This window comes from Electrona antarctica (assembly GCF_951216825.1).
Source record: "Electrona antarctica genome assembly, chromosome: 21".
Classification (NCBI taxonomy): Eukaryota; Metazoa; Chordata; class Actinopteri; order Myctophiformes; family Myctophidae; genus Electrona; species Electrona antarctica.
The window spans coordinates 28,174,395-28,198,809 of NC_136802.1; the positions used below are offsets into that span (position 1 = coordinate 28,174,395).

The following is a 24,415-nucleotide window of genomic DNA, read 5'->3' on the forward strand; positions in this document are numbered from 1 at the left end:
ACAGTATATTTTTTTACGCTCAGAATTGGGACGGGGAGGAGAGTGAAGGCAACGCCGCTTCTCTACGGCGGAGATATATACGGCAAAATGTTCGCCTATATAATTACGAGATGTCCCAAAATAGGGACGCTAGAGGTTCATGTGGTTATAAGTATATCCGTCACGCAGCTCCCCGATCAATTTAACCCATTTAGACCTGAGGACGATTCTACAAATGCCTTCTAAATCCTGACAGTTTTCTGAAAAACCCTATGTTTCGATGTCAGTGCCGTCGCTACCTATATACGTGCAACACGCACTGCGAGTAGGGCAACACACCAAGGGTGGGCAACAAAATGTGCAAAAAGTGCCAAGCCCGAACCTCAAAATATAACAAATTTCAACTAGCGTGCCGTGTGTTGCAGCACAAATATCATACGAGTGGGGCAACCAAAATTAATGGTCAGCTACGTCCCTGTCAGTGGCGCTCAAACATTTTCATGTCAAGGACCCCCAAATATACATGTAATTGGCCGCCGACCCCCATCTGAAAATATGTTGTTCCAGGGACCCCCCCCACCCCCCCAGAAGCAAAGATTTGAGTTACAAAATGTTCACTGCACAAATAATATATATTCAAAGGTTTGCACCACGTTTTCTCGATTTTTCAAAAATAGCAGAGCGCCGAGCTACGAGCTTGTAGATCTGCTATGTTTCAATAGCTAAACCAAAAAGGGGTTCCCGCCCAGAATGGGTTAAGGAGAGGAGAGCGAAGGTGACGGCGATTCTCTACGGTGGAGATGCATGAGACACAGCTGTGGAGGGAGGGGAGGGGAGGGGAGGGGGAGAGGAGAGGAGAGGTTCTGGGGGCGTGCACTATGGTGGAGAAAAAAAGTACTCACATTTTCTACTTGATAAAAGTATCAATGCTGCACTATGGAAATGCTCTGTTACAAGTACATGTCTGGAATTAAGTTGAGTAAAAGTGCAAAAGTATTGGCATCAGAATGTACATTACATTACATTACAGTCATTTAGCAGACGCTTTTATCCAAAGCGACTTACAATAAGTGTATTCAACATAGGTAGGGAACAAAAACTACTAATCACCAGAAGTCTTTAGTGCATTTTCTGCAAAAACAAGCAACCAAGAGTATACCTAGCGCTAAGGTAAAAGTGCAATATATCAGCTACCTATTTCCTTAAACAGATGAGACAAAATAGCTAAATCAAATGAGCATGAGCTAAAACAATTAAGTGTATCGACTAAACAAGATCCAATAAACAATACAACAATAGAAAACAAGTGTTCGTACAACTAGTTAACAACAAGTAGGTCAGGCAGAGAGGAAGGGTAGTGTTTCCTGAAGAGGTGGGTTTTCAACCTGCGGCGAAATATGGGCAGTGACTCTGCTGTCCTAACATCAGTGGGAAGTTCATTCCACCACTGTGGGGCCAGAACAGAAAAGAGTCGTGACCGTGTGGATCGGCCAGAAGGACCCTTGAGTGACGAGGCAATCAGTCGCCCCGAGGTGGCGAGGTGGTACTTTAAAGTACCAAAAGTAAAAGTACCCATTAATGCAGAATGTCCCATTTCATGTTTTCAAATGTATACTAGGGGTGTAACGACATAGTAACTGCATCGAAAAATCAATTTTAATTTCAAGAATCGAAGTATATCGAAATGAAAACAGCAACATTGACTTTATGTATCGTATCATTTTGCAAGGCAAAAAAATCGGTATCGAATCGTTTTGTATAATAATCGATTAAATCGATTGTATCAACACTACATTTTTGTGCGTGGTAGTTAGCAATTTTTAGGAGAAAAAAAGAAAAAGAGGGGTTTAATTACTTAGCTTAAAATAATGTCAATGTATTTTAAATAGTTACTGTATCGATTTCAAATCATTGAATCGTATCGTATCACCATAATGAACCGATATCCTCCATGTATCGTATCGTCAACCATGTATCGTGATACGTATCGCATCGCTGTTAAAATGTATCGTTAAATCTTTGGAAATAGCGTTTCTATAAGCTTACAATACGTCGCGGTGCGAGATCGGCTATTTTCAAATGGCCGAAATGTATATATGGCTGGAGTGGTTACTGTATGTATGTTTTAAAATATTAATCAAAACCTATAAAGTATAACTACCCTATTGGCCTGCATATAAGACAATGGAAATATCCTAAAAAACGGGGTCGTATTATAACCCATTTTGGGAGGGAACCCCTTTGTGTTTTAAACATTATGTTATACTTTAGCTGTTGAAAAATAGCAGATCTACAAGCTCGCTTGTAGATCTGCTATTTTTTTTAAATCGTGAAAATGTGGTGCAAATCTTTGACCAGATATTCTTTCAGAGCCAACGTTTTAAACTCAAATCTTTGCTTCTGGAGGGTCCCTGGCTGGAACTACATATTTTCAGATGGGGGTCGGCGGCCAAATACATATATAATTCTGGGGGTCCTTGACATAAAATAGATTGAGAACCAATGACATGAAAACGGTCATGATTTAGAAGACATTTGTAGAATCGAACTTGGGTCTAAATGCGATAATCGGGGACTAGACTATTTGACGTGCAATGGTATTTTTCCACAAATGAGTCTTGAAACATGGGGTGTCGTCTTATAATCAGAGTTGTCTTATATTCGGGACAATACGGTATAGTAAACTAAAGTTTTCAAATAATTGTAGTGGAGTAACAGTACAATATCTGGATCCGAGATGTAGTGGAGTAACAGTAAAATATCTGGATCCGAGATGTAGTGGAGTAACAGTACAATATCTGGATCCGAGATGTAGTGGAGTAGAAGTAAAAAAAAGCATTGGAAATTGGAAATACTCAAGTTAAGTACAAATATCTCAAAATTGTAGTTAGGTACAGCACATTACATCACTGGTGGTGAAGGAGGGGGGGGGGGGGGCAGCGCAGTGCAGCACTTAGAGTGAGACGCACTCACCTCTCTGTCAAGTTGAGTGTATAGAGGTCACTTGTTATGAATTTATATCTCAGAAGTGGAGAGACTATCGGGGGAGCGACTTACAAGAAATCCATTCACGCACGCACGCACACGGTACACACGCACGCACGCACGCACGCACGCACGCACGGCACACACGGTACACACGCACTGGACACACTCACGCACGCTCCGTTCCGCTCCGCTTTCATGGTGCTGTCAATGTGCGTATCGAACGTTTGATTAACTTTGTCTTATAGGTCCACACATCCAAACGATATATGATGTCACACAGCTGTAAGAGAGAGACAGAGAGAGAGAGAGAGAGAGAGAGAGAGAGAGAGAGAGAGAGGGAGAGAGAGAGAGTGAGAGAGAGAGAGAGAGAGAGGGGGAGAGAGAGAGAGAGAGAGAGAGAGAGGGGGGGGGAGAGAGAGAGAGAGAGAGAGAGAGAGAGAGTCGGAAAACGCATGGATCAAACAGAAGACTATAACCCTGAGGGGGTGTGTGCGTGTGTGTGTGCGTGCGTGCGTGCGTGCGTGCGTGCGTGCGTGCGTGCGTGCGTGCGGTGAGGGGGGGGTTCAGTGGTGGAAAAAGTACTACATTTTTTTACTTAACACTTAGTCCGCTATAGCATTTATTGAAAAATTAGGATCTAATTCACGGCAGCATTTTTTAAATTTGAGCTCTTATTTTGAAAAGCCGCATTTCCGGTCCACTAGCAGTAGACATAACCTAGGAATCTACACGGAGCTGGGCAGGCCTTGTTTACAATGTGAATCCAGACCGGAGCTCTGGAGAGCTCCACATCGTCGGCTCTGTGCCGTCAAAGAAACGTTGTTTTGACCAAAAATGCCATCTGGGACAAGGAATAGGAGATACAGGCGATTGAAAGAAAGGGATAGAATGGATTCTTATGGTGCCGATTATCTAAGATGGGCGACGGAGTCTTGTGTAAATGCAGGGACGTGCACAGTGCACACAGACATCAAAGGGGGCTTCAGCCCCTGCCCTTTTACCCGTCTGTAAAAAGAACTGCCCTCTGCAAACCACGAATGCAGCATTTACTATACATGGTGAAAGAAATGCAAATGCCCTCCTCTCCTTTCCATGCCATTCCGGAAGGCAGTGCTCAGGAGAATAGCCTTTTTCCCCGAAGTCTACAGAAGTTGGAACGCACTATTTTGCGTTGAACAGATAGATAGATAGATAGATTCTTTATTGTTGTGTCATGCACCCAAGGCGCCCAGCCCACATGGACTTATAGGACACACCATACAAATCATTGTGTCAGTATTGCATTGTGTACAAGAAACAGTTTTTTTTTTTTTTTTTACACAAACAAAACATTCTGGCTTTTTTCCCACGCTTTGCATAAAAAGTCTGCTAAAGCAAAAATACCTTTCCTAAAACAAAATTCCAACTTTTCGTAGTCCTCTAACCAGAAAAAGTTAACAAAAAATGTGTTTCGAAACCCATGTCGTACACACACCACATCTCCAGTAGATACAGAGAAACCCATGTCGTACACACACCACATCTCCAGTAGATACAGAGAAACCCATGTCGTACACACACCACATCTCCAGTAGATACAGAGAAACCCATGTCGTACACACACCACATCTCCAGTAGATACAGAGTGCTGGGGTTGCGCTCCTGAAAATAGCTGATCCACAAGCTCTCAACGCGCCGCGCTGCGACACTCTCTGCACACGTCCCTGAGTAAATGTACTTAGGGCGCGCTATCGAAAAGTACGAGATGAACCTTCGCTGAATTATTGAACATTAATCCACCAGGAAGCGGGCCAGGGGGGGTGCAGGACACATCACGGCCATCGCTATCTCAGCTGTCAGCTGTTCTTCTTTAACCTATTTTGGGCGGGAACCCCTTTTGGTGTCAGCGTTATGTTATGCTTTAGCTATTGAAAAATAGCAGATCTACAAGCTCATAGCGCGCCACCGAGTGGCGCGCTACGAGCTTGTAGTTCTGCTATTTTTGAAAAATCGAAGAACGACTGACATAGAAACATAGCTTTTTCAGAAAACTGTCAGGATGTAGAAGACATTTTTTAGAATCTGATCTCAGGTCAAAATGGGTTAAATGGCAACTGTAGATGTCAGGGGGATGATGGGAGGGAGGACTTTATATCCGCACTTCTGAGGACGGATGGAGACGTTTTAGAGAAAGTGTCTTACAGAGACAGCCACGGTGAGAGACGGCACGCACTAAAAGCCAGAGCGCTAAAAGCCATAGGGTGTGTGTCGTGTGTGTGTGTGTGTGTGTGTGTGTGTGTGTGTGTGTGTGTGTGTGTGCGTGGTGGAAAAGGTACTCAAAGCATGTACTTAAAGCGCCAAAAGTAAAAGTACTCATTGTGCAGAATTGTCCCATTTCAGGTTTTCAAATGTATAAAGAAATCTTTCGAAAATAGACGATCTACAAGCTCACAATGCGTTGCATGTCTAAGGTACGCGAGCACCTATTTTGACACGTTACATGCTATAGACTACTTGACATTTTTGATTTTTTTGCCTAGGTTGTCAATAGAGCACCGAAGTCTGATGTCAATATCGGTAGAGGGCGCAAATCCACGGGTTCATGTACTTTTTATTTGCATTGTAATCCCCATAGGGGGATTTTAGATTGCCTCATATAATGTAAGAACTGTGTTTGAAAAATAAACATGTCATCCCGGGCCGTTTCACTCATAATGAAGAATCAACTGACTGAGAGAAAACGCTATTGTTACTGCTGCTGAATTAGTTACATTTTCGTCAGTCACTCATATATGAGTGACTGACGGTCGCAAATGATACAGACACACCTCCCTGACAATAACGCAGAGACAGCTTGTTTATTTTTGGACCACGATGCTTATATGAAACGATTTTAAGATGACCCCATGTTATTCTCCATAGAGAAGTTACTTCCGTGAACCAGGGGAATCGAGGGGACGAGCGAGTGACGTCAGGACTCTATTAAGTTCCTAAAACGGACGTGCCCCCCGCCCCTTCAAAAATAAAACGTCTGGTGATGGAAAACATATGGAAAAAATGCTTTCTTTCGTCAGCACATTTTTTTTGCTAACCTCCCTCACTAATAGGACTGTGTTTACAGTATAACCAGAGCGGACGTAGAACACGCACATCAACAGGTTGGGTGCTGGGCTAAAGAAACTTCAGTAGGATATGGATGGAGCCCGCACACCATGGGTATAGGAAAGACGTTCTTTATTGAAAAATCTGACAACGTTTCGATCTATCCGATCTTCATCAGGTCATGTCATTTACAGTATAACCACACATGGTAACCACCAGTATACAGCAGCAGGTGGATTGCTCAATCTCTCAGAAATCATGCTCCAGAGACATCTATGATAGCTCGGGACGTTCGCTACACACAGACCACCACGCACCAACGGTCCTGCTCACGAGCATCCTGCAGTTCACACACAAGCCTTCACCTCCCACTTTCTGTGACGGGGGGGAGGAAGCGAGCAGCAATGCGTCGTGAGTATTTTAACCGATTTAAACCTGAGGACGTTTCTACAAATGCCTTCTAAATCATGACGGTTTTCTGAAAAACGCATGTTTCTATGTCAGTGCATGGTTCTCAAACATTAGGACCCCCAAAAATTGGCCGCCGACCCCCATCTGAAAATATGTTGTTCCAGGGACCCCCCCAGAAGCAAAGATTTGAGTTAAAAACGTTCACTCTTTTTGTGCCACGATTTTTCAAAAATAGCAGACCTATCTATGAGCTTGTAGATCTGCTATTTGTCAATAGCTAAAGTGTAACACAATGTTAAAACACCAAAAGGGGTTCCCGCCCAGAGTGGGTTAAGTGCATCCGACGAGCCCTTTGTACCACGGGGAACATAAAGAACAGAATTGCGAGGTCTGTTCTTCTCCGTGATCAATGAGGTTAAGTGAATGCTTTACCGAGACAACCGTCGGACAAAAAAAATACAAAACAAATCACCCGCGCGCAGCAGACCTGCTGCAGCCTCGAAGCCTATTTGTTTCTGCTGAAGTGCAATGCAAGGCCCTTTTCAGTCCTCTGCCATGCGAACACTCTACGCTACGGCAGGTCTTTAACCCATTACGACTTGAGGACCCATAGATTCTACAAATGTCTTCTAAATCCTAACAGTTTTCAGAAAAAAACCTATGTTTCTATATCAGTGGTGCTCAAACCTTTTTCCTGTCAAGGATCCCCATGAATGATATATATGTATTTGGCCAGCAGAGCCCCTGCATCTCAAAATGTTTTGTCCCAGGAGGGGACCTCCTTAGAATCAAAGATTACACGTTTAACACGTTTTCGCGATTTCTTTAAAAAATAGCAGATCTACAAGCTCGTGGCGCGGCACTCGGTGCCGCGCCACGAGCTTGAAGAGCTGCTATTTTTCAACGGCTAAAGTTTCACAATAACGGCAAAAGTGTTTAAAAGACTATAAAAAGGTGACCCAGGTGCGTTCCAGGTCTCGGCGGGCTAATGGATGGAGCTCTCCGCGACGCACCGTGGTGGAGAGAGGCCAGACGTCTCCGTCTGACTTCTCTCCTCTCCTCTAATTGCTTCTGGACCTATCGATTATCCGCGGGCCACCCCCTCACACCTTCTCAATGTGATCTCTTCACACCACGTTGTAATCCCCTTCGCCAGGCTGCCCAGAGCCACTCGTCTGCCGCCTCTGTGATGTGATTAGCGGTATTGATTAGTGTGTGTGTGTGTGCGTGCGTGTGTGTGTGTAGTCTCGCATATAGCCAGACAACTATTCCACAATCTCCGAATGCTATATAGAGAGAGACTACACCTCCTGAAATCCGAAAAGGAATAAGGGCCTTTCTCGCCCCTTATATTTAGTCTTAGTCATCATAGCGTCGTTTTCATTTAAGTTTCCATTTCGTTTTTGAAAAAAGGTATAGTCGACGAACGCTTTTCATCATAATAGTCGAGGAAATCAACACAGCTGCACATGATAGCTTTGCTCATTCAGCATGCAGATGACATTAGTTGGCTCTCCAAGCGCTGCTTTTTTTCTTTTTCTCTTTCTGCCAAACGGGTGTTAATGGCGACATGCACCACTGGTGATGAGGCTGTCAGCCAATGATGTTAACGTTAATGACAGTTCATTGCATTCAATATGTTCTCGAAATCAGACTTGTTCACTGTGTGGTGGCCCCGAACTTCACTTATAGTAGGCGGCCATACGTATCCTCCCTCCCCCAAAAACATTCCTATGCAGCACTATATGCATCTCATGATGATTTTAGACATCCGTGATTGTACGTCAAACGTCACCAACCAGTGCACTCCACAGCGAACCGAGAACATTTGCCGGCTGATTTCAGAAATGTACTGTCTGTCACAAGATGTCAATGCTCCAGATTTCGCTCTCTGCGTGTCTGATGGACCCAGTTGGATCCATTTGATCTTGTACTATGCTGCATTATTATTGTGATGCAATGCACTACAGTAATAATTATACACAATGCTAACGACACAATTCCAAGCATGCACGTTTACAAAAATAACTACTACTACTACTACTACTACTACTACTACTACTACTACTACTACTACTACTACTACTACTACTACTACTACTACTACTACCAAATATATCAGTGGTTTTCAACCCTTTTCATGTCAAGGCCCATTATTTATTTGGCATTTGAGCCACGGACCACCATTTGATTAGATTCAGCCTCACAGACCCTATCGTAGAATATTTTGTTTGTAAATTAAGTAATGCAGATGTTTAACAATAATTTTACGGGTCCATTTGGTTTCATTTTCATTTGGTTTCATTTTACGCTCTCAAGAGTTAAAGATCTAATAAGGATCCATTTGGTTACCAACTCTATCATTTAACTTTTTTTTGTATGCATTATATATTTCACTGGTTGAAAACCACTGAAATATATATGCATGCACAAAACCCCCTGCGTGGTTATGAGCGCACGCACGCACGCACGCACGCACGCACGCACGCACGCACGCACGCACGCACGCACGCACGCACGCACGCACGCACGCACGCACGCACGCACTCCAGGGAGCCGTGTTGGAGCTCACATCGTCACAGCACTCCTCTTGCTATAGGCCTGCAGGTGTGTTTAAGCAGCGTCTTGTTCCAGAGTTCCCATTACCAGACATCCCACCGTCAGAACACACACACACACTCTCTCACACACAGCAGGACCTCCCCAGACACCACCAACCAACCAACCCCCTCCCAGCTATACCTCCTCCCTAGCTCCTCCCTAGCTATATAAGAAACATATTTTAGTTACTCCACTGCGCCCTCCGACCAACATAGCCAAGAAAAAACCCCCATAGACAAAGATTTTTCCTTCCGGTGAAAAAAATAAATCCCTTTCTGGCCTTTCAGTGCATTTTATACGTGTATGTGTGTGGTGGGGGGGCTCAGAGTGCATCCACCGCGGAAAGTATAGGCTTTCTAATAACACAAGCCTTGTATTGGTGAGTAGCGAAAACGTTCGAGACAGTCGAGAGGCTGGTCTGCATTTCATGCCGAGCGCAGGAAGACGACCATATATAGCTCTAAGTCTAATGCAAAGGCATTAGAGCTATGGACCAGAGCTATACCTCCTCCCCCCACATCTCTCTCCCTCTCGCAGTTTCTCTGTTCCTCTCTCTCTGGTCCCTGAGGGAAATTAGGAGGCCTCTATTCCCAAGCAATTAAATGCTACTGCTCTTGCCTCTGTGTGTGTGTGTGTGTGTGCGTGCGCGCGTGTGCGTGCGTGCGTGAGTGCGTGCGTGCGTGCGTGCGTGCGTGCGTGCGAGAGAGAGAGAGAGAGTATCCCAGAAGGACATGGGGGAGGGGGAGCTTCATGGTGAGAACTAGAGTGACTACATCTAGTCTTCCTGCATCTCCTCATCGATTGGGCCCTGACAGTATAACGTCGGCCAATCAGGGCACGCTGCCACAGTCACTGGTCCAATCATAATAGTCACCTCCACTCAACCAGCAAAGTTGGTGGTGATTCTTATTATTGTACAAAAGCATTATTCAGTTGAGTTGTTCCGCATGTTTCTACACCATATACTGTCCATGCCTAACAGAAACAAACTTTTCAGTATTACCCGTATTGCTTCCAAGATCATCGGACTTCCCTATACACCAACAATTTCCGGCCATCACGCGGCTAGCACTTTCAATATCACGTGACACTGTATCACTTTTTCAACCTCATGCCATCAGGACAAAGAATCAAAGATACACAACCCTGCCATGGAAAAAGGTCCGTTTTAGTAGGAGCTTTGTCCCCTCAGCCATCGCGGCACATGGTAAATGGTAAATGGTGCATTTATATAGCGCCTTTATCCAAGGCGCTTTACATAGATTGTGCATTACATTCACCCATTCACACACACATTCATTCACCGATGGCAGCGGAAACCATGCAGGACACCAACCAGCACATAAGGAGCAATTAGGGGTTCAGACAGAGTCTTGCTCAAGGACACTTCGACACTAACTCTGGGGGAGCCCGGGTTCGAACTGGCAACCTTGCGGTTGCCAGTTCTACCCCTGAGCCACTGCCGCCCTCTAAATTAAACAAACTGCCCCACCGATAATGGTTCTGTACACAGTGGGGACCTCATGTTTTTGTATTGTCTTGGTGTAATGTAATTTGTTTTGTTGTGGGTGTTGAACAGACCTGTGAAGATGAATATCCTTCGGGGAGTGTGTGTGTGTGTGTGTGAGAGAGAGAGAGAGAGAGAGAGAGAGAGGGGAGAGAGAGAGAGAGAGAGGAGAGAGAGAGAGAGAGAGAGAGGGGGGGGGGGGGGGGGGGGGGGGGGGGGAGAAGCGAGCTTATCCAGAGCATTTGTGTTTGACTAAACAAGACACAGACAGTCTTGTGCAAATTGCACAATTGTTATTGAAGGCAGCTTCAAGGACAAAAACTGGCACTTGTCGCAAAAGTAAGTAGCCATGAATGTGTGTGTGAATGGGTGAATGTAATGCACAACTTATGTAAAGCGCCTTGGATAAAGGCGCTATATATAAATGCACCATTTACCCATTTATGGTACCAATAATATACCACAGCTTTCCGATTCTCTGAGAAAAAGGCAAATGGAGCCTCCAGAGGAATGGAGAAAATGTGTCCTACCTTTTTCTTGTTGGTGGGGCAGATGAAGAAGCTGGTCACAATGATGGTGGTTCCTGGCATCAGGTTGAGTTTAGTGTACGTGGTCCCATAGTCACTGGACCTGCAATGCACAAGGACAAGAAGAAATAGACATCAGTGAACTTTGAAAGCGACTATTTTGTACATTTCAATTATTTTTAGCTTCATGAACTCGGTGGAATAGAAACCGAGTGAATTAATGTGACCAGATTTGACTCATTCTTTCAAAATGAGTTAATATCACAGGCAGACTCTTCACATACTAGAGCATGTCTGAAATAATTGTCAGAGCTGAAATCGACATGAAAATATGAAATAAATGCTTAAACAAGTAGGTGTAATGTTAGAGACCACAGAAGTGAACCTTTCAAGCCTGTCAAGACATTACTCTATAAGCCATATCTCCAAAACTGGTGGGTCAAACTGAACAACCAACCAAGTCAATTTGAAGCTATGATTCCCTGCTTTCATGTGACTCAAAAAAATCCAATGGCAGTCCCTCAGTCAAATTTGGTCACATTTGACAGAACCAGATTACAGCTGGAATTAAATACATTTTGTCCAGACAAAGGAGCAACAAACTATCCCTTGTTGTGTCTCAAAATGCTCCTATGGGCCTTCTATCAGCTCTCTCTCTCTCTCTCTCTCTCTCTCGCTCTCTCTCTCTCTCTCACTGTAATTCAACCTCGCACCACCTCTGCTCCTTCTAACAATCCTTATAGTGACAAGATCGGGGGCAGCCAGACGACACACACCAGTGTGCGTGCGTGCGTGCGTGCGTGCGTGCGTGCGTGCGTGCGTGCGTGCGTGCGTGCGTGCGTGCGTCTGGCCAGATCTCTATGCCAGACTCATTATGTATGTCAGGAGATCAAGTGCACCAGATGCCAAAAGATCAAAAGGTCATGGATTGGCTCATAAGGAGCCAGTGAGCCTGAACCTGCCAAAACACTACTGTTGGGTCTATTACAGTGCTTTTTCAACCCTTTTCATATCAAGGCCCGTTATTTATTTGGCATTTTGAGCCACGGAACCACCGTTTGATTAGATTCAGCCTCTCAGACCCAAAACATAATATTTTGATAATATTCTGTCCACAATTCCATGCTAACAATTCTTCTACCTTCTCCACATTGTGTAGACTTCTTGTACATTAAGTAACGCAAACCAAAAATAAAAGCGGGGAAGAAGCATTTCGTTGTGTATGCACCACATACAATATCTGGAACAAACTCCCAGAAAACTTTTTTAAAACACAACTGACCTGAGACCTTTGTTTGCTGCTGGCGCCTCCGATTGAGTTACTTTGCTTTTTTCTTTTTATATTTCTCTTTTGCACTGGAATTTAGGGGTGGTTGATTCACTCAAATATCGCGATTTTAATGCCACCATTTATTTATTTATTATCTTATTTATTATTTTTATTTTTATTTATTTTTTCATGTCAGAAAGACTGATTGGTGATATCTGGTTCGTGGTTTATATTGCTTATAATTGTTTTAAAATATTCTAGTATTAAAAAAGCAGAGTAAAAATCGCAAAAAATCGTTGAATTGCGCAGAATGGCAATATAATTAAGAATCGCAATATGAATCGAATTGGCACCTATAGGCATTGATTTAGAATCGGGAGGTAAGTGCATCGTCCAAATGTTATTTTTACTCATTTTGTTTTATGCATACTAATGTCACTGTATTAATGTGTTTCCTATATCCTTGCCTCAAAGCTAATAAAAAGGAACCACACAGCCCTGCCTGCCTAACCCAATCTCTTGCTATGCTCTGTGCGTGCTGGCGATTGATGGCTACACTAGAAGCTAGCAGCTTTACTATTTCTCCAATTCTGCCAAGTAAAGTCAAACTGAAAGGTGAAAGGCAGGCAGGGTCGATCTACAGTTCCCGAGGTGAAACGGCAGATGTGTTCATCTTCCTGGCTGTGTGCTGTTTAACCTGGATCAGTCAGGGCCATGGGGAGTACATCCAGCACTGACACACAGGGCTCAGTGCTTAACTCAAAGCCCCGCTCCACCGGCTGGCTACTATAGTATAGTATGGTAGCTGGCCGGCCGGCAGGGTGGGGGTAGGTAGGGGGGGGTCAATAGGTCTAATTACCACTGAAAGACCTGAGATGATTTAAGATAACGTTAAAAGTGCGAGTGTGTGTGTGTGTGTGTGTGTGTGTGTGTGTGTGTGTGTGTGTGTGTGTGTGTGTGTGTGAGTTGACATGAGTCAACATTCTGTCTTGAGAGACTAGCTGTGAAGTAACAGCAGTATACAGTGCAATAATGTAAGGAGGACACTGTCTGACCTGGTTGGTTAATGTGTGTGTGTGTGTGTGTGTGTGTGTGTGTGTGTGTGTGTGTGTGTGTGTGTGTGTGTGTGTGTGTGTGTGTGTGAATTCTTATTATTGCAAGAGTGAAATTCAGCCACGGTTATTGTTCCATCTGAAATATAACTATTGTTCCAGTATATGTGAGTTCCACTCTGGCAGAAAAAAGCCTGAGAGTGGAGAGGGCAAAAGGAGAGAAGAAGAGAGTGAGATAGAGGGAACGCTGCTTGGTTGAACCCACACAGTGTAGAACGTCGTTGTTTGATGTAACAATTCGTAGTACTATAGTGCAGTAGGCTTTCAGTACTTTCAGAGTTAAAAGAAATCCGCCGGAAGACCTATTATAAAACTAGGTCATTATATTAACATACTCCATATATTACACCCATATTATGTTCACGATAATAGACAACAAACTACAATAAATGTGTTTATTTTCTTTCTTTCTCTTCTTCTTCTATTTCTTAAAATTATAGGAGGGGCTCCTATCGCCCCTCAAACAATACAGGGACAAATAACGGAGGACTGACACAAATTAAAAAATCACACCCGTGTGAAGTGAGGGGCGCTCTTATCATCATACATCGTCATCATCATCTCATTCCGGCCAATCACAATTTCGTCTTCACTGTTTGTGTTTACGCAAAACATTCAAAACTGGCCATTCATTGTCAATGGCATTCAATGTTTGCGTGAGGACAAACACTGAAAACTGGCCATGCAATGTTTGTGTTTACACAAACCCTCAAAGCTGGATATAGGAAAAATAACTCTCAAGAAGACAGACAAGACACCTTGGGGGGGAAAAAATGGTGCTTTCTGCCACTACGCTTGAGGAAGCACAGAGATGCGTCTGTACTTCAGGACGACGTATAGGGCACTGATTCCCATCCTGATGTCCTCGTACATCAAGGCCTCTTGAAGCACCCCGACACCTCTAGGAAGACAAATGAAGAGCATCCGCCCGGCATACTGAGAGAGTGGAAACGGGGTGATGGAAGCAAACGGACAGGACTGGACGTGCATCCGCTGCGTGCAGGAAAACGTCATTTCTTAAACCATTTAGACCTACCATCGATTCTACAAATGTCTTCTAAATCCTGACAGTTTTCTGAAAAACCCATGTTTCTATGTCAGTGGTTCTCAAACATTTTCGTGTCAAGGACGCCCAACAATATCTGTATTTGGCCGCTGACCCCCATCTGAAAATATGTAGTTCCAGGGACCCCCCCAAGAAGCAAAGATTTGAGTTAGAAACGTTCGCTCTGAAAGAATATTATATTCAAATTTTTGCGCCAGATTTTCACGATTTTTCAAAATCTTGTAGATCTGCTATTTTTCAACAGCTAAAGTGTAACATAATAAATCACCAAAAGGGGTTTCCGCCCAGTATGGGTTAATCTCCTATATGCGTGCCTCGTACAAAACCACACGCATCAAGGAAAAGGAGTCCTGAAAAAGTGCTGAGCCCCTTTGCTTGTACAAGAGCAAAGAAAGACTGTGTGATGAAGCCGCCACACAGATCCTCACACACGGCTAATGGATTTAGTTTTGCATGTCACACGCGCAGTGGTGGAAAAAAGTACTCAAATGTTTTACTTAAGTAAAAGTATCAATACTGCAAAAGTAAATTGACTTGAGTAAATGGTATCAAAATTAAATTAAAGTACCAAAAGTGCGGCAAAATAGCCAATCTACAAGCTCACAACATGTGTGCTTGTAAATTTTCAACCAAGCATAAAATTATTTGCCTTTTAGTTCTACTGGATCTCTTGTCAACTAGTCCCTTTCTAACAATTTAGTCTAGTTTTTATTTGTTGGACGAAATTGCCAATATATTTACTCTTATAGTCATCATAGCTTAGTTTTCACTTAGTTTCCATTTAGTTTTCGTCAGTGAAAAAAGGTAGTCGACGGACATTTTTCGTCATAGTATTAGTCGACGAACTCAACATTGGTAAAAGTAGACACAAGCTTTGCTGTATATTCTCCACATTGTTGTCGAGCATGGATGTTGCCAGATGTGGCTCTTTATAACAATGCTCAGATGTCAGCTGGTGGTTTTGATGAAGGGCCGCATGTTGACTGCTACAGTAGTTGATTTGCGGTGGGAGAATTAAGGCCATTGTGTCTCGCAGAAGCAAGACAAAATCTGGGATTGCTTTATAGAGACGTTCAACTGGCAGTTATCGGCAAAGCCAAATAATTGTTCCCAATAGGGTACTGTATACTTAACCCATTTTGACCTGAGATCAGATTCTAAAAATGTCTTCTACATCCTGACAGTTCTCTGAAAAAGCTATGTTTCTATGTCAGTCGTTCTTCGATTTTTCAAAAATAGCAGACCTACAAGCTCGTAGCGCGGCACTCGGTCTGAAAAAGCTATGTTTCTATGTCAGTCGTTCTTCGATTTTTCAAAAATAGCAGACCTACAAGCTCTTAGCGCGCCACTCGGTGGCGCGCTATGAGCTTGTAGATCTGCTATTTTTCAATAGCTAAAGCATAACATAATGCTAACACCAAAAGGGGTTCCCGCCCAAAATGGGTTAATGGCATATACAAACGACAGCTTATATGGTTATAGCTGTCTAATCGTTGCCATCTTTCTTTTTTTGAAATGGTGGCAAATGAGCTTCAGAGAGGGCGGCTTCTGATTTATCAGCAGCAGGAAGGTAATTGCACCAAACCAGCATTAGAAATACCGCTGAAGGGGTTGCCATTAATGTTAAAGGTGATTCCATTAATGTTGATTTACTGCCATATAATGTGTGACAACACAATTGTAATGCCAAGAGATCGCACACATTCTACAAGTGTCTGCGGACAATAAAGTCTCAGGTGTATTGTGTAAAAAGCTTTTATGGCCTCGTGCCACAAACTGATTGTGGTATGTACGATTGTGGGAGAATGTATTAAGGGCCTTTCAAACGGGAAGCGAGGAATGCAGGCGTTGTTGCCTGGACCACATTAGACGTTTAAGTGTGTGTGTGTGTGTGTATGTGTGTGTGTGTGTGTGTGTGTGTGTGTGTGTGTGCTCAGCATGCAGACAGTGGAGATGACTCAGACAAGCTTCGTGTGAGGAGAGCTGGAGACTGATCTCCTCCCTGAGACAGGTCTCCTCCAGGTCTGCTCAAGAGGGGCGCAACAACGCAAGCGTAAACAAAAAAATCACACCCGTGTGAACTGAGTGGTGCAACTTCCCCCCCCCCCCTCTCTCTCTCATTAGCAGGCAACAGTGCAGCACTATCTCTCTCTCTCTGTTTCTGGCACAACAGTGCCCCTACTCATAGTAACATAGTCACAGACAAACATAGAAACATAGTCACACACAAACATAGATTAACACGGACATTGCTGTTCCTTGGAGTGGTTGCACCACTCAAAAAGAAAAAAAGAAGCTAAACAGTACCCAGGTCTGGTGAGTCGCGGGCGTGTGCACGAAACGAGCACGCGCGCAACAAATTCACGGGACAGCGACTCACGTAAATACGCTTGCGTTGTCGCACCGCGACTGCTCCCCAGTGCTCCGTGCAAATACGCAGGTCTCATTGACAATCAGATATTGTGTACATTGTGCATACATTTATATTATTACTGATTGTGCCAGTGTTGTTTTTGACAGCAAATTTTGATTTTAGTTTTAGTCATAGTCTCTTGAATAGTTTTAATTTAGTTTTAGTCACATTTTAGTCACCTGGAATGTTTTAGTGTTAGTCCAGTTTTAGTCGACTAGCCCACAGCGTTGTGAGCTTGTAGGTCAGCATGCAACTAATTGTAAATTGACTTATACTGGATCTCTTGTCCACTAGTCCCTTCCTAACATTTTAGTCTATACGATCCGATACCGATGTGGCATTTTCATGGCCGATATGGCCGATTTCGATATGCTACCGATTGTAAAGTGCATCACTAATTTTGTTTTATTATATTCAAATGTTTTGATTCAAGTCACAAGTTCACAACCAAGCTTTTCAATACAGTACAGACTGGTGAACAGATCTTGTACAATCCAGTGTTGTTTTCGTAGACTAAAACTACCTTTTTTCACTGACGAAAACTAAATGGAAACTAAATGATGTCTAAAACTGAGACTAAATATACTGACGATTTTGTCAACAAATAAAAACTAGACTAAAATGTTAGGAAGGGACTAGTGGGCAAGAGATCCAGTATAAGTCAATTTACAATTAGTTGCATGCTGACCTACAAGCTCACAACGCTGTGGGCTAGTCGACTAAAACTGGACTAACACAAAAACATTCCAGGTGACTAAAATGTGACTAAAACTAAATTAAAACTATTCAAGAGACTATGACTAAAACTAAAATCAAAATGTGCTGTCAAAAACAACACTGGTACAATCAGTAATAATGTAAATGTTGTATGTATTATGCACAAAACAAGCAACATAGTTTCTCCTGGACTTGCTCACTTTGTGTCCACATGTTGTTTGACCATGGCTTCTGTAACCACCCCTGGAGGGTTCACTGTAGGGTTACAGCCAAGGCGGACAGAGTTTTAACACTGAATCTGTGAGGCTGCGAACACACTTGCGTCGTGGTGTGAATGCTAAAGAGAGCATGGTGTGAACCCAGGTCGATAAGGAGAGCCCAGAGAAGATCGTGCTGGAGGTGTTAAAGGGACACTTCACCTTTTTTGCATAAAAATATATGTTAATGACGTTTAGAAGATTTAGAACACTTTCCTGGGGGTCTTTATGTGTGTAATATGTAGTTTTAGATATTTTAGATTTTAGCAGTGAGCCCAGTGGCTCACTTACTTCCTTGACTACAATTCCCATAATGCTTTGGTGCACTGCTCCTCCTTGTGGATAGGGGGAGGGGGCTGTCTTACTGAGACAACATGTAGTCCAGGAAGTAAGTGTTATTAGTTTTTAGTTATTAGTTTAGTTATTAGTTTTCATTTAGTTTCTATTTCGTTTTTGTCAGTGAAAAAAGGTAGTCGACGAACAGTCTTAGTTTTAGTCGACGAAAACAATACTGGTGGCCGGTTAAGACTCACCCGTGATGCGGGTTAAAAATCACCCCTATTTATTTATATATATATTTCGGCCATTTGAAAATAGCAGATCAAACAAGCTCACAATGCGTTGCGTAGCTTTTGTAGATCTGCTATTTTCAAAAGATTTTGTACACATTTTGACCTTGTCAAATGGGACATTCTGCAATATGAGTACTTTTTCTTTCAGTACTTTAAGTACATTTTGATGCCAATACTTTTGTAGTTTTTGTACATTTTGAATACGGGACTTCTACTTGTAACGGAGTACTACATCTACATTGCAGTAGCCTATGTATACTTTTACTTACATTTAGACCTGACATCGAAATAAAAAAAAATGTCCTCTAAATCATGACAGTTTTCTGAAATACCTATGTTTCTATATCAGTGGTGCTCAATATTTCATGTCAAGAACCCCAAAAATGGCAGCCGACCCCCCATCTGAAAATATGTTGTTCTAGGGACCCCCCCAGAAGCAAAGATTTGAGTTAAAAACGTTTGCTCTGAAAGAATATAATATTCAAAGACTTGCGCCACATTTTCAAGATATTTCAAAAATATCAGACCTACAAGCTGATATTTGTCAACAGCTAAAGTATAACATAATGCTTAAAACACCAAAAGGGGTCCCCGCCCAGAATGGGTTAAGTAAAACATTTGAGTACTCTTTCCACCACTGGGAGTCGTGCCACAGTCCTCGTGGGCGACACTTAATCAAAGTCCACTTTATGTTCCCCAGAGAGACAAAAAGACCTCTGCAGGTCATAAAATGTATTACTGTAACAACTCAGTCACGAGCCCTTTGAAAGTACTCTACTGTACTGCAGTGTGCTGTTCTCTATTATGCACTGTGCTGTTCTCTACTGTACGTTACTGTACTGCAATTTACAACAGTATTGTACTGTTCTCTATTCTTTTTTTTCCCCTTTTTTTTATAGAGAGAGACAGTAGGCTGACAGGAAATGGGGAGAGAGATGGGGGAGTGACATGCAGTAAAGGCCGTTGGGATCAGGAGTCGAACCCGCGGCACACTGCCAGACTCGGACTACCGGCCAAGGTGCCTGGACCGCTGAGCCACGGCCCAGGCCACTGTTCTCTATTCTAATGTACTGTGCTGTACTCTACTGAAAATGTAATGTACGTTATTGTACGGTAGTCTACTGCACTACCCAAGCCCCCAGAACCGCACGGTATAACAGCCAAGTTTCCGTCCAAGGCCAAACTTCTTTTTTTTTTTTCATTTTCATGAAGCAATGACTAACAATACCTGGCTCCCTGTACTGGTGAGGTGATATACATTCATGCTCAGCTACGCCAGCTAGCCACCGCTGCTCAAACAGCCAGATGCAACATTGCATTATGGAAGTGCCTCCCACACAGCAAGCTGTACAGGAGAAAGTGATTCATGCCATGCGGTAGGTAAGGACTGTTGAGAGAGAGAGAGAGAGAGAGAGAGGGGTGGAATGGCGGATGTTTCCCTTGAAGGGTGATGCAAAGGCCCATGAAGCACAGAGGCTGCTTATGGAGATTCCCCAAAGGGGAATATGTTGTGTACATTATCCTGCCAAGGTGATGCAGAGAGCAAAACAAAAGGAAAAACATTGTAATAATAATAATAATTATGCAATGAGATGCAAGACACCATACTGTGCGCAAGCTTTAAAGAATATAACCTGGCAATCTTTGTCAGACGATGCACAGTCAAAGTGAGTGAAAATCTCCGTCTTAGGGCCTGGGCTACACTGGGGACTCTTATTTTTTCAAAAAAGTGTAAAGTATTTGTTAAAATGTTGTTTTTATGTGGGCACGCCCACCAGTTCATTAAGTATGCCTGGTTTGCCTGGTGGGTGGTGATCCACCTGAACTGAACCCTACAGCTGTGGGTGCCCACAGCTGTAGTTGTATGATAAAGGGGGAGGGGCTGATAGTGTGATGTCACTATATTACTGTTTATTTCATTGGCATGTTTGACTGTCAAGGGTTCAGCCTCCAGGAAGAAACCCTAAATACAAAGTTAATACACCATTTCACATAAAAACCACTCCAGGGTGTCTAATGAAGTACTGTCACCTCATAGACACATGAAAAACTGGAAAAATACAAAAATTGTGGCACTCCCTCTGTAGTGGCTCTGTCAGCTTTCAAACAAACAGACAAAACTCACTGATGCACTCACAGACTTGGGCTGCACGCAGGCAAGAAGAAACCATTGTCCACACGTTGAATTATTTTTTGTTTGCATATTTACTTCGCCATTAAAGTGCATTACAGAACAAACTTCTCTCTGTGGCATTCTCCTGGCTGGCCTGGTAAAAGCCGTATTTCCACCCAGGTGCATAACCATTCCCAATTACCCCAGCCTTGATATGCTCTCTCTGCTCTGTCAATTAGGCCTGGGGAGGCGTGCCCTTGGTGTCAATCAGCCAATAATTCAGTGAACGTATCAATTAAATTCAATTATCTAAATAATTATCTCAAAACTGAATAGACTAAATGTGACCAGATTTGACTGAGAGACTGCCATCGCGCAAATTCCAGCTTTTCACAGTTAAATGGCTTCTACACCCTCTTTAACTCATAAGTAGTTCCCTCCTCTTCAATACAACAGATAGGAGCCTGCATGCTCGGGCACGGAACCACAATATACATGCCGTAGATAGATAGGTCTAGATACCATAGGCCTACAATTAGGGATGTCCCGATACACTTATTTCGTTTCCGATCCGATCCCGATGCCGAATACCGATACCAGTGTTGTGATCTCGTGTTGCAGCTATCCAGCTATATATCTCGTGCTGTGTTTATAGCAGACTCCTCATTCAAACGTACACTTGCAGTTTGGGCAACTCCAAGGCAAACTCCACATTACCTGCCATAGTGTCAACCCCTTACCTGATGATACCGATATGAACCGATATGACAAATAATTGCCGATACCGATACTTTTCCGATACCGACCGATACAGTATCGGGACATCTCTACCTACAATATTGACTGCATGCTGCTCATTCTCATCTATCACACCCGTTTAGCTTTTTTGCTTTATTGCTATGGAGAACCAGAAGGACTGAAGGGATTTCACTCAAAGACTGTGATTCTCTCCCTCTGCCAATCCCTCTCTCTCTCTCTCTCTCTCTCTGGACTTGGTATTCTCCTATCACTTACTTACACGCTTCTCATCTCTTCTTCCTCTAATGTGGTTAACCCATTTTGGGCGGGAACCCCTTTTGGTGTTTTAAACATTATGTTATTAATTTAGCTATTGAAAAATAGCAGATCTACAAGCTCATAGCGCGCCACCAAGTGGCGCGCTACGAGCTTGTAGATCTGCTATTTTTGAAAAATCGTGAAAATATTTATTTCAGAAAACTGGAGGATTTAGAAGATTTTTTTTAAATTTTGAGGTCAGGCCTAAATGGGTTAAGCTCGTCTCAGCAACTGCTGCACGCTCGCTGGAACCCAGTTCAATGGATGAGCCAGAGGCACACTCAATGCGAGCTCCTCTCTGCTCCATCTTTCTCTGGTAGCCTGCTCCATCTTTCTCTGGTAGCCTGAGGTTCCCTGCAGCGGCTCTCTCTCCCCGCACCCCATGGCACCAATGGAAACAGCAGGGAGATCATGGCTCTTAATTGTGGACATTTATCTAAATGACATGCTCATGAGGCCCCTTGGGGGGACAGGTAGACACGCTGCCTCTCTCACTTTCCAAATCGCTGTTGTCAAGGCAATGAATTTCAAATGGTGTTCAGCTTGCATTCTATATATGCACACACTGAGAATACTGAACTGGCTAAAAATATATACACCCTGTTGAACACTGAGTTGGCTATATACTATTACACTGTAGAGATCATTGAGATGACTATATATCATTGCCCAAATTACCAACCTTTTGTGTTTTTCCCCCAGTATATTATATCCCTATATGTTGGGGTACAAAAGTTATATTTCCTTTTGAGAATGCTGCAGGCTTTAGAGTCTCTTTCTCTAGTCCAGTTTGGCCCGAAAAAAATCTTCTCGACTGTTCAAGTATCAACGAGATCGACTAGTGGTTTTACTAGTCGACTAGTTGGTTAAAGCCCTATAGTGTCTTTATATACGGTCTACTTCAAAGTCTAAAAGGCAAATCCCCTTCCCGTTTTCTGTTCCCCTGCGAGCCCATTCAACCTATATTGCCTTGGGGGCAAATCTAATTATAAACCCTGACTTCAGCACCGCTAATCAAAAAGAATGAAAGGTTGAAAGAGGTGCCTTTGATGTAAGGTACTGTGTATGTATAACTTGTGACCGAGTCCGACAGACAGACAACTCCGATCAGCTGGGGGAGGTGGAGGCCTGGTCAGTGAAGGGATCAGCTGGGGGATGTGGAGGCCTGGTCAGTGAAGGGATCAGCTGGGGGATGTGGAGGCCTGGTCAGTGAAGGGATCAGCTGGGGGATGTGGAGGCCTGGTCAGTGAGGGGATCAGCTGGGGGATGTGAAGGCCTGGTCAGTGAAGGGATCAGCTGGGGGATGTGGAGGCCTGGTCAGTGAAGGGATCAGCTGGGGGATGTGGAGGCCTGGTCAGTGAGGGGATCAGCTGGGGGATGTGAAGGCCTGGTCAGTGAAGGGATCAGCTGGGGGATGTGGAGGCCTGGTCAGTGAAGGGATCAGCTGGGGGATGTGGAGGCCTGGTCAGTAAAGGGATCAGCTGGGGGATGTGGAGGCCTGGTCAGTGAAGGGATCAGCTGGGGGATGTGGAGGCCTGGTCAGTGAAGGGATCAGCTGGGGGATGTGGAGGCCTGGTCAGTGAAGGGATCAGCTGGGGGATGTGGAGGCCTGGTCAGTAAAGGGATCAGCTGGGGGATGTGGAGGCCTGGTCAGTGAGGGGATCAGCTGGGGGATGTGGAGGCCTGGTCAGTGAAGGGATCAGCTGGGGGACGTGGCGGCCTGGTCAGTGAAGGGATCAGCTGGGGGATGTGGAGGCCTGGTCAGTGAAGGGATCAGCTGGGGGATGTGGAGGCCTGGTCAGTGAAGGGATCAGCTGGGGGATGTGGAGGCCTGGTCAGTGAAGGGATCAGCTGGGGGACGTGGAGGCCTGGTCAGTGAGGGGATCAGCTGGGGGACGTGGAGGCCTGGTCAGTGAGGGGATCAGCTGGGGGATGTGGAGGCCTGGTCAGTGAGGGGATCAGCTGGGGGTGTGTAGGCCTGGTCAGTGAAGGGATCAGCTGGGGATGTGGAGGCCTGGTCAGTGAAGGGAAATCACTTTTCGTGAGAAAAGAGAAGCTTGTGTGATTCTGTGACTGAAGGTGACACCGTCCGGACGGGAGGTCACCCGAATAAGAGATATACAACCGTCATGATGACCATAATTAGAAACCCCACCATCACTAACACGGGAGAATACATCCAATTTTGGATGTTATGAATAATCTTCACTGTATGCCAAAAGGTATTTTACGGTATACTCCTGATGTTATTAGGAAGACAGACAGACAGACAGATAGACAATAGTCTATTCCTGCATAATAATATCCCCTGTGCATGTTTAATCCCATGAACACCACCCGCCTCGTTTCCCTTTAATCCTAGCACGGTGACCTTCATCTGTGAACAGAGAAAGCCTGATGGGATTGATCGACCCCCCTGTCCAGCCCGAGGGGGTCAGAGGTGACCCCCCCCACCCCAGGGGAGGCTACAGTGCCGACATCAGGCGTCCCGGAAGGCGAACCAATTTGTCACACTAAGTGACTCTGATGAAGCATCTCTATGCCCCACGTTGTGTGTGATCTCAGGTCTGCTGTTGTATTAGTTCTAGCGGTGTGATCAGGGATCTACCTATTATACGGCTCTATTAGTTCTTATTAGTTCGACCTGTTTTGATTGAAACCCGTTTTTTTCCCCCTCCAACTAATTCAAATCCACCGTCTTAGGAATTTCCGGCCTCGAAAAGCAACCGGAAAACGAATGTTTTT

General features: G+C 44.0%; 1 protein-coding gene across 11 annotated transcripts in view; it reads right to left on the reverse strand.

Annotated features, from left to right (window-relative positions):
• The window catches only part of sorcs2 (sortilin-related VPS10 domain containing receptor 2), a 244,054-nt gene that overhangs the window by 115,656 nt on the left and 103,983 nt on the right, over positions 1–24,415 (reverse strand). For all 11 annotated transcript variants that reach the window (XM_079491683.1, XM_079491682.1, XM_079491691.1 and 8 more), the window contains exon 3: positions 11,098–11,197. In XM_079491683.1, the coding sequence (XP_079347809.1) occupies positions 11,098–11,197 (100 nt within the window). The remainder of the gene's footprint in view (positions 1–11,097; positions 11,198–24,415) is intronic.